Here is a 15,915-nt window from a genome sequence, read left to right as displayed (position 1 = left end):
ATTACAAAAACATAAAATAATTCCATATTTCACTTTGTGTGGAATGAATCTGTATACTGGAATATACAAGTTTAACATTTTTTAATTAAACCGCCGGGGGGAAAAAAAAATCCACGATGGTCTTATCTACCTTGGCTTGTTTTAGTCATTGTCAGTGTCTGTTTTTAACCTCCATGCAAGTTGCAAGGGGAACTTGGTCAAGTGAGTCCATCGACTTGCCACATCACATCAATCGAACCATGCAATAAACGTGCTTAGGTCAAGGTATGTTTACCTTTCACCTTTAGTTGTGCAGATGACGAGGCCTTCTCTGCTGTAAATTTAATCTCACCTATATCTGCTGCGGACACGCTTTTAAACAGCAACACGTAGGTCCTGCCTGTGTTTAGAAAGAAAAAAAAAAAAGCAACAACAACAAGAAATCAACATCACTGTCTTCATCCCAGAATGGTATGAAATGATTTTTAAACTGTGACAATCCCCAAACATGACAGAGGAAAACAATTTTTGCATGCATGTGCTTACTGCTCTTATAGTGTGTGGATCAGTGTAGGCCAAACTTTATTAACCCCAGCCAGGCACATATTGTGCTGTATAAAATATCACAGATGTGTGTAGGACCCAAATGCAGTGCCCCGGACAACAGGATTACAGTACCGTATTTTCCACACGAAAAGGCTCACTGGATTATGAGGCGCACCTTCAATGACTGGCCTATTTTGTATTTTTTTTTTTCATATGTTGCACACACTGGACTGACTATAAGGTGCAATCTACAATGCATCCACTAAATGGAGCTACAGGTACGTCTTTGTCCGTCTCCGTGCCTTCTCTTCTTCCGTTAAGACTCGAGAGGCGTTCATGACCGCCTCCAAAAATCGTAAATTAACGATTGCTTCAATGAAACTACGAAAATTGAAAATACAGTAAAGCATCAAAACAAAATAAATTCTATAGCCCCCCCCCCCGACAGAATTTATGATGGCATTTCCTTGAGCATAGCTGCAACAGAACGATCGGATGTCAGTAAATCGGACTGAGACTGGACTGACTCAGAAGTGTTTGTTATTTATTCCTTTGTTGTGTACTGTATTCACAAATGAGGAAATCACAGAATAAATTCTGTAGTGGGGCTATAGAATGTATTTTGTGATTTCCTCGCTTGATTTTCTGTTTTGATGCATTATTTTCAATTTTCGTAGTTTCATTGAAGTAATCGTTAATTTACGTTTTTCGGAGGCGGTCATGAACGCACCTGTATTTGTTGAGACTGCGAAAACCATTAATAAAGTATGCGTTAAAAAAACAACAACACCACCACAGCTCTCCTATTTACTTATTTAATAAAGCAGCGACACAGTTCACTGAACCAACAGCAAGTTATAACATTGTAAGCATGTCGCCAGCAAGGAGCCATCTTGGGGTCGACATATTACCGCAATGATGAAACAAAAGGCGCATTGGATTTTAAGGCGCGGCGTGAGCTTTTAAGAAAATGGAAGACTTTTCAGTTCGCCTTAAAGTGCGGAAAATATGGTCGTTGGAATTGACTTTAATAACATCTGCATGTAGTACAGCAACAAAAGGGTGGGTAGGAATGCAGTTCATTTAAAGGTCCACATGAAAAGTCCTTGAAATTTGGGAAGGGAAATATTGAGAGATTAGGAGAACCAATTGTCTGTATGTGTGTACCACGCTCTAAATAGTCTTTTTGGAACTTTACCTTGTTGTCTCATCTTGACGTTGTCGCTGACTCTAAGTTTGGAGCTTCCCTTGTACCACTGGCACTCCACTTCGTCGTGTGAAACCTCGCAAACAAATGCGGCGCTCTCCTTCTCCATTACCTCCACATCCTCCAGCTTCTTCACAATCTTAACATCTCTGGCTGCAGCGGGAACCACTTTTGTCATGTTTTGATTGACAAAGGTCGCCACTGTTGTTTGGATGATGCGGGACTCACCGTGGACGGTGATCTTGGCGCAGGTGCTGTCGTCGGCAGCTTGACAGATGTAAGTGCCTGCATCTTCGGGGGTGCATTTGTTGATGATCAAGGTGCGTTTTCGTCCCAAAGAATGAATGCTGTAATTTTTCCCTGGTTTCAGCTGTACATCTTCCTGTAGAATTCCATCACATTAAGATGAACACTTGTCCTAATTCACTCGGCATTCACAGGCGTGACTTCTCACCTTGAACCATTTTACATCTGCATTTGTTCTTGATACTTCACACTCCAAAGTGACCTTCTCCTTCTCATCAACGCTGATGTCGACAATGGGCTTTGAGATCGTAACAGGGGGTTCTATTGAATAAGAATAGTTTTGTCCAATTAAGGTTACATCGGCTAGATTTGTACTATAATCTTCAATGGACAAGAATCGTACACATTTTTCTCATTAAAACGGCTGTGCATATCAATAACGACATACTGAATTCAACTACAACTGAAGCATCGACTCGTGTATGGTGTAAATTGGTACAGAAGAGGCGCAGAAACCGTGAGAAATGGTTTAACATAGTAAATGTGGCATACAGAGTCCATTTAACGACGGTACATTCGATTTTCGCATAAATATGGTCTGTTGGAGCTGCGATGCGTCCAAATCTGAGCAGGACACATTTCGGTAATAGGAACTTGTTGCATACAAGCTATTACTGTTCAAAGCAACACTTTCATAAGACAGTATGTCCCCCTTTTCCACATGATCTGGGTCTTCAAAGAAACTGTTCGACCGTGCGGTGTACCTGTAACAATGAGTTTGCAGGAAGTCCGGATCCCTTCCGCCAGGAAGGCGATGGTTCCCGTGTCCTCTCTCGTCAGATTTGACAAGGTAAGGCCGTGCGTTTTTCCCAGAGCTGTGATGCGGACATTGGGCTCCGATTTCAACCTGATGCCGTCCCGGGTCCACGAGCCTTCGACGTCAGCCTGGCTGAGCTCCACCTCGAAGCTTACCGTCTGTTTCTCGTGTGTCCTGGTTTCCGTGAGACCTTTGATCAGCTCAATTTTCTTCACTGTGGAAGAAATTCCTTTTATTAGTAGAGCGAATATGGTTCAGACGTACCGGCGATAGGTGAGAATCTGCATTCTAATCAAAACGCTCTGTATGTTTTCAATACAGTGATCTCCAATATATTTGCGATTCAGCGAGATTTTTTTTCACATACCCTTTGAAAATAGTATTGTGCAGTATTTATGTATATTACCATAAAAATCTGTTGGAAAAAACAAATAAAACGATCGGTGTCAACTGCAGATTTTCGCAGTACAGCTGGGATTTACGCAGCAGACGTGCATTATAGCGAGGCTGCGCTAGGTGAACAACTGCTGGGATAATCCAACGTGCATGCTTGCGTACTTACTCTCGACGGTGAGCTTGGCCTGCGTTCTGTCATCAAGGGTTTCGCACGAGTAGATGCCGCGGTCGGCATAAGTCGCACTCTTGAAGACCAGCGCCTGCTTAGCGCCGTCCACCCGGACCTCCACACCCGCTGAAGTCTGCAACTTGACGCCGTTCTTCAACCAGTGCACTTCGTCTGACGGCTTGCTCAGCTCCACCTCAAGCTTTGCCTCGCTCTGCTCCTCCACTGTCATATTCTCCAGCTTCCTCTTGAATGTCACCGGCTCACCTGATTGGTAAAAAAAATAAGAGGTGTTAAAATATACCGGGTCAATTGAAAATGGGTCATTTTATCATACGGTGGGACCTCCATATTGAAATTAGGTCCTTTGGCTGTTTTTGTGTGTAAAAAATGCCCACTTAAGAATTTTATGCACAGTTAATTCAGGCAAAATTAGGACAACGTGGATGCCACTGGACTATGTTCAACTTTGAAGGTTCCACTGTGAATGCGCTTCTCCTACGTTGCACTTGAAGCGTCGCCTTGCAGCTTTTCCCTTCGGCGTCCATGCTGATCTCCCCCGCATCCTTCAGGGTGACACAAGTGACGGCGACCGAGTGGGTGTTGCCACCATGCTCAATCTTATACTTGGCGCCATGAGCGATAGGCACATTGTTGTGGAGCCATTTGACGCGTGCGTCCGCCGGGGTGACGGTGCACTTGAATATGGCATCTTTGCCCTCCATTGCGGCCACGTTGTTCAGCTTGGAAGTCAGCCTCACAACTCGGGGGGCTGAAAGGAATGACCGGCATGAAACATGCACCATGACGACATGGAATAACATACGGTGTGGTGCGGAAAATAATCACTGGACCACATAGTGAATTTGTAAGTTTCCATGCTTATAAAATGTCCTGTTTATGGTTGTTATTAAGACAGAATATCAGTCAAAAGTGCAGAAAAATGCACGGCACCAAAGTGTGCATTTTACTGAGTAAAATAAGTATTTGATTCTCCTAAAATATCATTTTCTGACTTTCCAACCACTATGGGTGAGAAAAGGCTTGCCGAGCAAGAGACCATTTTATATAATTGTTCAGCATTGCCTGCGATTCCTGTTTCTTACCTATCGAGGAGACTTTGGCAGAGGTCTTGTCATTCTTACATTCACAGCTGTATTCGCCTTCATCTTCCTTCGTCATGCCAGTCACTATGAGGATTCGCCTTACGCCGTCTGTCTTGATGCACAACCTGCCTCCAGGTTTAAGCTCAGAACCGTTGCGCCGCCATAGAACATCGCCTGAAGCTTGGTTCAACTCACAAGTTAGATTTAAATCGGCCCCCAAGTCGACCGTGACGGCTTTCAACGGGACAACAAAGTTAACGGCTATGTCTGCAAACAAAAACGGGCTGCGTCATAGTCAAAATGAGACATCAGCATTTGATTTTCAGGAAAAACGGACTTACCTTTGACCTGGACTTTGAACTCCAGTTTATCATCAGCAGTCCGACAGGAGTACACACCACTGTCTTTGGATTCAGTGGACGTGACGATGAGTGTGCAAGAAAGGCCATCTTTTTTCATTTGGTACTTGGTGCTCTCCTTGAGCTCCACGTCATCTTTAAACCACCTCACGCCGCCGCTGCTGCTTTCTGAAGTCAGCTCGCTGGTCAAAACAATCTGCTCGCTGGCCTGAATGATGCATGTGTCCTTGACGAGCTTCTTCTGGAACTTGGCAGGCACATCTACAGAGATGAACACAATCGGGTTGGCTTATATCACTGACAAAATACTGGGACACTCGCCTGACTCGGGTGCAATCTGCGCGGATTCAGTGCCCGCCAGGGCCGGGTCTAGGGGAGGGCAAGAGAGGGGTGGCCCACCCCTCAAACAAATGTTGTGCCCCCCAAACTAAATCCCCCAAAATATATTATACAGTCAAACCTCGGTTTTCGAACGTCTCTGTTCTTGACCAAATCAGTTTTCGACCAAAAATTTCGAGGTTTTTATACCTCGGATTACGACCGAAAATCGGTTCTCGACCAAACTGAGCGCACTTGAATGCGCCGTTTGACTCCTCTCACCTTCCTGTAAGTGTTCCATTGTGATCAGACGTGTTCAATAAAGATGCTTTTTTTTTAAAAGAGCATGGTTTCGGTTTTCGAACAGCCTTCTGGAACGGATTATGGTCTAAAACCGAGGTATGACTGTATTTCACATATTTTTATTATCTTATGCCTCTCTCCTCCGTTCCACTTCTTATTGTCTTAAGGTCTTACTTATGACTATTTTTTCAGTTGATTTTAAGATACCAGGATGCCTGGGCCTTTGTTTTGGACATGCCTAATGGTCTCATCCAGTAGACCTAAGTAACCGTTTGTTAGTTTTTTAGGCTAATAGCCTTTATTTTATTTCTTGAATTTTCTTTAAAAAAAAAATAAAACAAACATCCTCCTCTGGTTATTATTAACAAAAACAATAATAATGCAAATAAAATTCAAAAACATCCTCCTAAGTGTATTTTTAAAAAAAATACAAAAACTTCCTTGTGGTGGATTGCCTCACTCAACTCAACTCAACTGTATTTATAGAGCACTTTCAAAACAGCCATCGCTGCAGACAAAGTGCTGTACATGGAGCAACTAACATATACAACAATAAAGCAATAAATCCGTAACAAAAAGCGCCAAGCACCAAGCGGTAAACTAAGATCAAATCTGAGTCATGCTGAGTCAAATGCCAAAGAATACAAGTGAGAGGCGCCGGGCAGGTGTGTAGGGCCGGACGAGCTCAGTGAGGTAAAGTGGCGCGAGGTCATTTCAAGATTTGAAAACAAATAATCGGATCTTTAAAAGAACTCTAAAATGTAGAGGGAGCCGGTGAAGGGATGCCAGAGTAGGAGTTAGGTGCTCACTCACCCCAAGAGCTCTATAAACAGAAGCTCGTCTTGCCCGCTCATTTTATTAAAGATTTAAATAAAACAAACATCCGCTTAAGGTAATTATGAAGAAAAAATATTCCAAAACAGCCTGTCTAGACCCGACCTTGGTTCCCACTCAGTAACAGCGTGAAATTAAGTTTTGAAAAGAAAAAAAAAAAGAAAAACTTTGACCAAAGTCACTGAATTGCATCACTTCAATTTATTATATTTTAGGCACAATTTACCTGCCATCTTCAGATTAAATATAATCTTCTCTGATCCAGCCTCACAGGTGTATTCCCCAACATCCTTTTTCTCCATTTTCTCTATCACCAGCTCCCGACTCCTGCTTTTTGACTCCATGTGCACTGCAGCGCTCGAGGCTAGCAGCTCGCCATCCTTGTACCATTTCACCTTCATTTTGGAATCGGCCACCTCACAGCGCAATGTGGCTTTCTTGGAAGAAATGGCGGTCACCTCCTTCTGGATAGAGTCCTTGTTAGTGAAAACACTGGGAGCATCTGCAGATCAAATTTTGAGAATAAATGTCATCGCATCTGTATCTACATCCTACCATCTGTCATCTATCATTTACCAGTCATCTGTAAACTGCCTTTTACAATCTGACTCAAGAACCTCAATTCAAGATCACACCTGCCTCCTGTATTCTAACCGACACACCATCCTGTGCCCTGTGTGCACCCAAGTCGAGCCAGCTAAATAGCCTCCCCGACACCCCACAAAAAGGCTTCATTCCACAGGAGAAAATTATCTGTTTCCATCTCTCTTCTTGCCTCCGATATAATGTTTTCAGAAACTTTGTATTTACGGTCCAAACATCCATCATCCATCCATCCATTTTCTGATCCGCTTTGTCCTCACAAGAGTCGCGGGGCGTGCTAGAACCTATACATAGTCGAACAACCATCCGCGCTCACACTCACACTTTGGGACAATTTAGAGTGTTCCATTAACCTGCCATGCATGTTTTGGGAATGTGGGAGGAAACTGGGGTACCCAGAGAAAACCCACGCAGGCACAGGGTGAACATGCAAACTCCACGCAGGAAGGCTGGAGCTGGAAACTAAACCTACACCTCTGCACTGTGAGGCCCCCGGTTCAAACATGCTGCTAATTTTATCACAAATATTCCACTTCATTTGGCTCATCAATCTGTAGCTCCAACTGTGATGTCATTTATCGCCTCGCCAGCGAAGAACCTCGCCGCACGACACTGCCATACACTTCCCATATGTTTGGGGAGATTGCTTGACGTACCAGTAGATGCTTTGCATTTTTTGCAGCTGTCTCATACCTGCCACCTGGAGTTTGAAGATCAACTTCTCAGCACCGGCTTCACAGGCGTACTCTCCCTCATCCTTCTTCTCCACACTGTCGATTACGAGCTGGCGACTTTTCCCCTTGGACTCTGCACGTTTTGTCTTACTACTGCCCAGCAGTTTCCCGTCCTTGTACCATTTCACCTCTATCTTGGAGTCAGCAACCTCACAGCTGAGAGCGGCTTTTTGAGATACATTTGCTTTCACCTCCTTTTGGACAGATTCTTTGTTGACGAAGGCTGGTGGAGGCTCTGATGATGAAAATCAGGAGCAATTCATTGAACTCCGCACTTAACTCATTCACTCCCAAAGACGTATTTAGATGTCTTTTCAGATGCCACACATTTCATCCCAGCTCCTCATTTTATATTGACCGTACTTGAAAAGGGTCTGAAAATTGCCATTTTCAATATAAAATGAGGAGCTGGGATGAAATTTGTGGCGTCTGAAAAGACATCTCAATACGTCTTTGGGAGTGAATGAGTTAAAAGACTGATTTTCTTACCAGTCACATTGATCTGAAAGACGAGCTTCTCGTCCCCGGCTTCACACGTGTATTCCCCGGCATCCTTCTTCTCCACGCTATCGATCACCAGCTGGCGAGTCTTCCCCTTTGTCTCGGCATGTGTTGTCTTCCCAGAGACCAGCAGCTTCCCGTCCTTGTACCATTTGACATCCCTGGTGGAATCAGACACTTCACAGCTCAGAGTGGCTCTCTCGGAGAGAATGGCTTTCACCTCCCTCTGGACTGTTTCTTTGTTAACGAAGGCCGCCTGGGAGTCTGAAATTAATTCAAACGAGAAAAGCAATAATGCAGTAGCTCGATCTCATACAACCTTAATACTCAAATAATCAATCCTACCAGGCACAATAATTTTGAAGACCAGCTTCTCTCCTCCAGCCTCGCAAGTATATTCTCCAGCATCACTCTTCTCGACTTTTTCAATCACCAGTCGGCGGTGATTGCCTTTGACTTCCGTGTAAAGAGTTCGACTGGAGACGAGCAGCTTGCCGTCTTTGTACCATTTCACGTCTGTCTTGCTGTCTGAAACTGTGCAACTGAGACTGGCTTTTTGGGAGAGAGGCACTTTTAATTCCCTCTGCACCAATTCCTTGTTGGAGAAGGCAGGCTGGGCTTGAGTTTCTGATAGGAAAATTGTTTTAATATCATTGAGCCTAAACATAAAATGAGCAAATCCATATCACCATACTAAATCCTTACCTTTAATCTTAACCTGGAATGTGATTTTGTCGGTGGCCGTCTCGCAGCAGTAGTGACCCTCGTCGCTTTTTTTTGCATTTTTGATGATGAGTTTCCTTTGGGTACCTTTGGAGATGATGGTAGTTCTTTGGTCCTCGAAGATCTCCAGCTGGTCTTTTTTCCATGTGACCGCCGTGCTAGCAGGAGAAACGTCGCAGCTCAGCTCGAGATCTCCTTTGAGTGAGGATAACAGGCCCATTGGACCTCTGGGTTTATTTAGGAACTTGGCAGGTTCATCTGGAAAAACAGAAACATAGCAGTACGCATGAATATTTGTACAGTGTCTGGAAATAGTGTCCTTTTCCGAATACCCGTGTGCACACATATACACTGTTCACACTGTCAAAATACGAGAGACCCCACATAGGAATAGGAAAAAAGTCAGTATGTGAAGAAATAGAAGTGGGGAGCTGTAAGCTCTGGTAACATACATTGTGGTTACAAACTCTTTTTGTCATGTGATAGACTAAAACTCACAACAGCTGTGAGCTTCCTTACTGGCTCACAGAGACCACGCATGGGCCAAATTTGCTGTTCACTACACACATAAGGATAAGTGAGCTAAAAAAAATTAATCAGGTTCAACAATTAGGACTGTCCACCGCAGTTGTCAGAATACGTCAGGTAGGAAAAAAACACTCCTAAGGCATCCCACTCACTATCTTTTGGGGATATCTGATAACTCAGCTGTTGCTGACTGAGAAAGCAAAATGCTGGAATTTGTCCCAATTGTCATTATGTGTTTATTTGTCAAGTGTGTCATTCACTTAAGACAAATAAATGACTCCTTGAAATAAAGGCTTCTGTTTTACCACAAGCCAAAAAAAAAAAAAAGGTTACTACTGTAATGCGATTTATCTTAGTTCATAGAAGATATTTTCCACACATGGGCATGGAATTGACTGCTGGGGCCCTTTTAAACTAAGTTGCTAGATTTTACCCCCCCCCCCCCCCCCCATTTAGTAAAACAAGGTACATAAATTAAAACAATCAGCATTTTTCTAAGCCTGCTCTGTACCTTTAAGAGCGAGCCGCATGGAAATTTTGTCATCAGCGCAAACACACTCGTAAGTGCCCACGTCTTCCTCTGTAACGTTGTGTACCCTCAAGGTCCTCCTGCGGTCCACGGTCACCGATTCATACTTCTTGCCCATTTTTACCTCCCGTCCATTTCTCATCCAAACCACCTGTGAAAAAACATTTGACATGCCAAAATTAGACAACAAATCTTCAGGCGAAAGAAAATCTCTAAAATCCATAGTTTTTTGCTTGCTGACGGTAGTCAGTTTTGTATAAACACACCAAGTCAAAAAGTATGAATATATTTCATGAGAATGTAATTTCTGATAGCAACACATACCTGTGCATCGTAATCTGACACCTCAGCTATCATCTGAGCAGTGGCTTGGGCGCTGCAGAACACCTCCTCTTGCTGATCTGACTTATTGATGAACCGGACAGGTGGCGCTATATTAGATGTAAGAGGAAAAGGGAGTTATCGAAAGATTTCACAGAAAGCAAAAGCAAAAACAAGCAAGTGACATTGTGGCATACCCTTGACAGCTAGGACGCAACTGCTCTGCGAGCCTCCGGCCACAAATTTGACTTCTGTTCCGTCCATGTCCAGAGTCGCTTCTCGGATGAGCAGCGTGTGCACGTTCTTGGAGCGGGTGATGAGGTAGTCGCCACCACTTCGCAGCAGGCGGCCATTTAGAGACCAGAAGCCCGAGCAAACGCCCGAGAGCTCCACCGAAATGGAGAACTCTTCACCGGAAACTGCGGCGCTGTCCGCAAGGCCTTTCCTGATTTCTGCAGTGGGTTCTAAATAGAGAAACCAAACATGAGGGAAGACATTTCAGTGGCATACTACAACAATGCTTTGTCAGACCAAAAGGATCCATCTTACCAAGGTAGAAGGTTCCAGGCACCTCCAGGTAGTCACTCTGACCAAAGTCATTGATGGCAGATATACGGAATTGGAAAGTGGCTTCCTCTGTGAAGTTAGAGATTGTGATCTCCGTTGACAAAATCGTTTCTCCACCGTTGCACCTCTGCCAGGTCTGAGTGCCAACCTTCCTCCTCTCTACAATGTAACTCTTGATGGGCACGGGGCGGCCACTGTCTGGAGGAGACCACCGCAGGGTGATGGATGAGTCCGTCTTGTTTTGCACCACAGCATCGACTGGGGGATCGGGAGGATGCTTCCTTGCCGCTGAAGAGCATAAAGATTGATGCAATTCAGTCATCAAAGATATACATATTTTTTTTCTGATTGACAGCTAAATTTAAGTAGAACGCAAAGACAAATCAGGAGACAGAACCTAAACAGCGGCGAGTGTGAGGGCCATTGTAGCTTTTCATCACAGCAGAATGGAGATTTTCTCACCGGTGACAGAGAATCGAGTGGACGTCTTGCAGTCTCCAGCCACAAAGGCCACTTCTCCTGAATCATCCGCCTGACACTCCCGAATGGTCAGCGTGTACTGGCGGTGCAGGCAAGCGATGGAAATCCGGGAATCCGCCTTCAGCTTTTCGCCGTTGCGGGTCCAGTAGACGTCCGGACAGGGCTGCTCCAGCTCCACGCAGAAGATGACAGTGTCGCTGACGGGAACGACCGTCTTCCGCGGAAGCTTCTTCGTAATGTTGCCTGCAAAGATGGCCGTGACATTAAAATGGGTGGAACCCGCGTGAATTTCTATCCATCCATCCATCTTCTACCGCTTAACCGGGGCCGGGTCGCGGGGGCAGCAGCTTTAGCAGGGAAGCCCAGACTTCCCTCTCCCTAGCTACTTCTTCCAGCTCTCCCCGGGGGATCCCGAGGCGTTCCCAGGCCAGCTGGCTGACATAGTCTCTCCAGCGTGTCCTGGGTCGTCCTCGGGGTCTCCTCCCGGTGGGACATGCCCGGAACACCTCACCAGGGAGGCATTCAGGAGGCATCCGAATCAGATGCCCGAGCCACCTCATCTGGCTCCTCTCGATGTGGAGGAGAAGCGGTTCGACTGCGAGCCCCTCCCGGATGACCGAGCTTCTCACCTTAGCATGAATTTCTAGTCGCATTTTTTTAGTCTGGCACATTCGGTACGTAATTAGGTCAGTATAACTACGCTGTGCCTGACCCACATGTTTACTCTGGACACAAATTCAGTGCCGATCAAGCTCTGGCTAACCGACGCAATGACGAGTGGCATGCTTTCTGGCAGTACCTCCAACACATTCATTTGAAAAGGCATAAGGCCAACAAGAATAGCAATGCACAGTGTGACCATATACAGTATATAAGAAATAAAGTGGTCAACTTTACCCAGGACGGTGAGCTCGCCCACCGTGCGGCTGCCCTCCTTCATCTCACAGATGTAAACGCCGTCATCGTTGGTGGTCACGTTATGTATGGTGAGCCGACGCAGGGTGCCTCGTTCCTCCATGCGATACTTAGCGTTTTGCTCCAGGCGCGTTTCCTCCATGAACCAGTCAGCCCTGCTGCCAGTCAGCGGCACCTCGCACATCAACGTGGCCGACGTTTTCTCTTGGACCGCCACATCTTGAAGCTTCCTCCTGAACGGCACCTTTGGCTCTGGCACAAGAGAGGAAGAAACAGTTTTAATGTAACACTGTCTGCATTTGGTAATATTCTTAAGCCGCTTTTATTAATTGCCTCAGCGTATTGTATTTATGTCGGGTTGTAAATTTCCATTAAAATGAATGGGAATTTGGCAAAATATCAATGATTAACTTCTAAAATTAACAGATACATTCTAATTTTGGTCGATTGAGCCATTCTTGTTTACTCGTGTACATTTCTCTTCTTCTTCAAAAACATGATTGTAGCACGACGGTTGGTTGTGTTATCCTAAAGACCGGACCATCCGAGACCAAGACTTGCCCGAGACTGTTAGGGAGGGGCCAGCCAGGCAGCCTCCTCAGCCAGGGTGCTCTGGCAAGTTACACGAGCTCGCACTAGCGCTAAAGTGAAGGAACCCCGCATAGCAACTGTGAACTTCTCAATGGCAACAGAAAATAGATGCAACATGACACCTTCCCTCAGAAGACAAGCCATGATTGAATCATGTTGCGACAAGCTGCACGCATTTTAAAATGGTTTCAGGCTGTGAGTTGACAGGAGTTTGACCTACTGGCACTGACAGTATGTGCAGTAGCTCCTGCTGCTTCTATCAGACCACTAAAGTTGGCAATGAGCTAACTTTAATTTATTCTTTTACTCTCACACGCTCACTGGCCACTACATTTGCTACACCTGCAAAATCTAAAGCAAAAGTTCAGTCAAAAAAAAACAATTCTGACAATACGTGTACAGTTACATAACCCTAACACCAACCCCCAAAACGCAGAGCCAGCAATTTTGATCCGTACTGGCTGAATAAGTTAAAGTCAACTTGACCCCAAGCCAATTGTTAGAGTGTCTTTAGTTAAGATATTTACACAAACAATAAACACAGTTCAAAAGAATAGCAATGGTTGTTCTTTATAGGCTATAAATAACAGAACAAATTTTTACTTTTTTGTTTACCTTTCTAACCCTTTCATGTACCCTGAAACCTGATATGATAAGCTGTCCGCTGTCGTAACCGCTGTGCCTGAAAGGGTTCAAATAGATTTTTTGGTTTTAGAATCTGTAAAATGGGCAAATTTGACATGATGTAGCAAGAGGGAAAATACTGTGCCGTATGTTGGGGCAGACATTTAATTCTGATGATATGACAACCGTGAGCAAAAATTTTGTGGTGTCACGGTATTAAAATTGCAGCTCTAAAATATGAAATATTTGAGTAAATAAAAACAGCATTATTTTCCCATTGAACACAATCTATTTGATTTTTTAACTAAACATTGAATGGTTAGCGCAGAAGAAAGGTGTATTAGGTTAAGTTTAAATGAATGCTAACATTCTTCTGTTTTAATTCTTAGTAAATCACAGTGTCTCATCAGTGGTGTGCGGGTCTTAGAACAGACCCATGGGCTAATCAAGTTGCCCTTGGGGCTAACTAGTGTCCACTGGCCCTTTTTTTCTTTGAGGACAATGCACATTAATGAGCGCAAAAAGGCATCACTGTTTCCAGTAACTAGTCTTGCACGCACGCCCCTTCCTCCTCCTCTGTGCTGAAGATGAAAGAAAAAAAAAATACTGGAGGCAATTGACTTTCAAGATGCGGCTTATTTACTCCATTCTCCAATGATATTTCGCACTGCTGAGATATCGCCTCAAAAAAGAAAAGGACTCATTACTGGTGACAGCCCATATTAGGAGTGATTGTAATCTTGAGTTTTTGAAACCAAGGTAAACCGTGAAAGCGGTATTCAGCCCATGGATAGTTAAAAGCCACTTACCCTTGACTGTTACCAGCACAGCACTGTAGGTCTGACCAGCCATATTGGTGGCATTGCAGGTGTAGAAACCGTTGTCGTCCTGCTTGCAGTACAGGATCTTGAGGATGAAGTTCTCTGCCTGGTCTTCATACATGACGTGGCGGCGGCCCTCGCTGATATTTGCTCCGTCCTTTCTCCAGATAATGTGAGGCTTGGGGTGACCCGTCACGAAGCAGCTGAGTTTGGCGTGCTTTCCCTCCGTCACGGTGCAGGTGCGGGTGAACACACCCTTGGGCAGTTTTGCCAGTACCGACGACCTCACCTCGTGCTCCAAACTCAGGGAACTCAGACTGTCTGTGATTTTATCCGAGGCGGCGCTTTCCTCGTTCCGAAAGACAGATATGTCCTTCTTCATTTCTTCTTTACGTTTCTGGAGGTGAGAAAGGAGGGAGGTGTGGGTTTCCGCTGCGAGTTGGTGGACATCCTGGGCATCCACCACCAGCACGGCGGCGGCGTGCGCCCGGCCCAAAGTGTTCTGGGCCCTGCAGATGTACGTGCCGCTGTCCAGGTTGCGCACGCTCTGGATCTTTAAGCTGCTGCCGTCGCTCTCCGAAATGATCTTGATGCGGTTGGTCTCGCCCAGGTAGCGTCCGTCCTTCTCCCAGTCGAAGTTGGCTTCGGGGTGAGCGACTACTCTGCAGTGGAACACGGCATCGACCCCCAAACCCACACGCGCTGATGTGGGCTTGAGCATGAAAACGGGGGCTCTTGGAGTCATCTCTGCTGGGAGAGCCACTTTGAGGGTCACGGCTGCGTAGGCCTCCCCGACGCTGTTCTTGGCCCTGCACAGGTACTGACCGCTGTCTTCCAGCGCCAAGTCATAGATGGTCAGACGGTAGACATCCCCATCTTCCACGGTCTTGAAGCGGCCCCCGGATGTCAGTTTCAGCTTTTCTTTCTCCCAGGTGATAAGTGGTGTGGGGTTGCCAACAACGGTGCAGCTCAGCGTGGTGTCCTTGCCGATGCACATGGCGAACGCTTTGGGCCGGGTGAGGAACCTGGGGGCCCCTCCGAACAAATTTTGATCCATGGTTTGTACCTACAGTTAAGGAAAATACTTTTCAGGAACAAAACTAATAATAGAGGAATACAACAGTTATAATAACGTTCACTCAGGGCAGGAAAGTGAGCATGCCAGAATCCATGATGTTTCCATGCATATTAAGTTTAGCATCACTAGCAAGATAAGCGGCAAAAGCAAAACAAAACAGGCAAGATTCAAACAGATGAACCTTCAGTCGCTGGTCTCTCTGAAGAGAGCCAGAGCTGCCAAGGACCAGCACGTTACTGGGGCCCTGCCAGGAGGTGGTGCTAGCATATTGCTTTTGTTGGATGCTATTGGCTCAATTAATCGAGGTGGTTGCTCAGTGAAGGTTCGGCTGTTCAAATCCTGGCTGTTTTGTTTTGCTTTCGCTGCTGGTCTTACTGGTGGCACCAGCGTGAACATGAGCCAGGACCACCCCCTCAAAACAGGCTGATTTCAACCCTCATACTGATTACTGATGTACGTTCTTACTGTTTTTCTGTCGTGTTATATTTATAGCCTTAGAAGTGATTTTCAAACAAATATGTGCTGTAATTTACTTCACTACTGCGTTAGCATAGGTTGACAACAAACTATGGCGCGTTACTACTTGCATATGTGTTTGGGTTACATCTTCATCAAAACAGAAC

The 15,915-nt window shown here is 45.3% G+C and overlaps 1 protein-coding gene across 1 annotated transcript in view; it reads right to left on the bottom strand.

The window, feature by feature from the left end:
* Positions 1 to 15,271, bottom strand: part of obscnb (obscurin, cytoskeletal calmodulin and titin-interacting RhoGEF b) — a 59,668-nt gene extending 44,397 nt beyond the window's left edge. The window contains exons 1-21 of the mRNA XM_086128496.1: positions 14,203 to 15,271; positions 12,161 to 12,430; positions 11,246 to 11,506; positions 10,766 to 11,071; positions 10,414 to 10,680; positions 10,220 to 10,326; positions 9,878 to 10,046; positions 8,821 to 9,096; positions 8,461 to 8,742; positions 8,104 to 8,379; positions 7,574 to 7,849; positions 6,504 to 6,779; positions 4,805 to 5,083; positions 4,464 to 4,730; positions 3,860 to 4,129; positions 3,358 to 3,624; positions 2,743 to 3,009; positions 2,187 to 2,299; positions 1,961 to 2,114; positions 1,724 to 1,885; positions 275 to 379 (exon numbers count right to left, since the gene is read on the bottom strand). Of these exons, the coding sequence (XP_085984622.1) occupies positions 275 to 379; positions 1,724 to 1,885; positions 1,961 to 2,114; positions 2,187 to 2,299; positions 2,743 to 3,009; positions 3,358 to 3,624; positions 3,860 to 4,129; positions 4,464 to 4,730; positions 4,805 to 5,083; positions 6,504 to 6,779; positions 7,574 to 7,849; positions 8,104 to 8,379; positions 8,461 to 8,742; positions 8,821 to 9,096; positions 9,878 to 10,046; positions 10,220 to 10,326; positions 10,414 to 10,680; positions 10,766 to 11,071; positions 11,246 to 11,506; positions 12,161 to 12,430; positions 14,203 to 15,271 (5,719 nt within the window). The remainder of the gene's footprint in view (positions 1 to 274; positions 380 to 1,723; positions 1,886 to 1,960; positions 2,115 to 2,186; positions 2,300 to 2,742; positions 3,010 to 3,357; positions 3,625 to 3,859; positions 4,130 to 4,463; positions 4,731 to 4,804; positions 5,084 to 6,503; positions 6,780 to 7,573; positions 7,850 to 8,103; positions 8,380 to 8,460; positions 8,743 to 8,820; positions 9,097 to 9,877; positions 10,047 to 10,219; positions 10,327 to 10,413; positions 10,681 to 10,765; positions 11,072 to 11,245; positions 11,507 to 12,160; positions 12,431 to 14,202) is intronic.
* Between the last annotated feature and the right edge of the window lie 644 nt (positions 15,272 to 15,915).

This window comes from Hippocampus guttulatus, chromosome 14 (genome assembly GCF_054856545.1).
Source record: "Hippocampus guttulatus isolate MCC_2025c chromosome 14, RoL_Hgut_1.0, whole genome shotgun sequence".
Taxonomy (NCBI): Eukaryota; Metazoa; Chordata; class Actinopteri; order Syngnathiformes; family Syngnathidae; genus Hippocampus; species Hippocampus guttulatus.
This window is presented reverse-complemented; position numbering and strand designations above follow the sequence as displayed.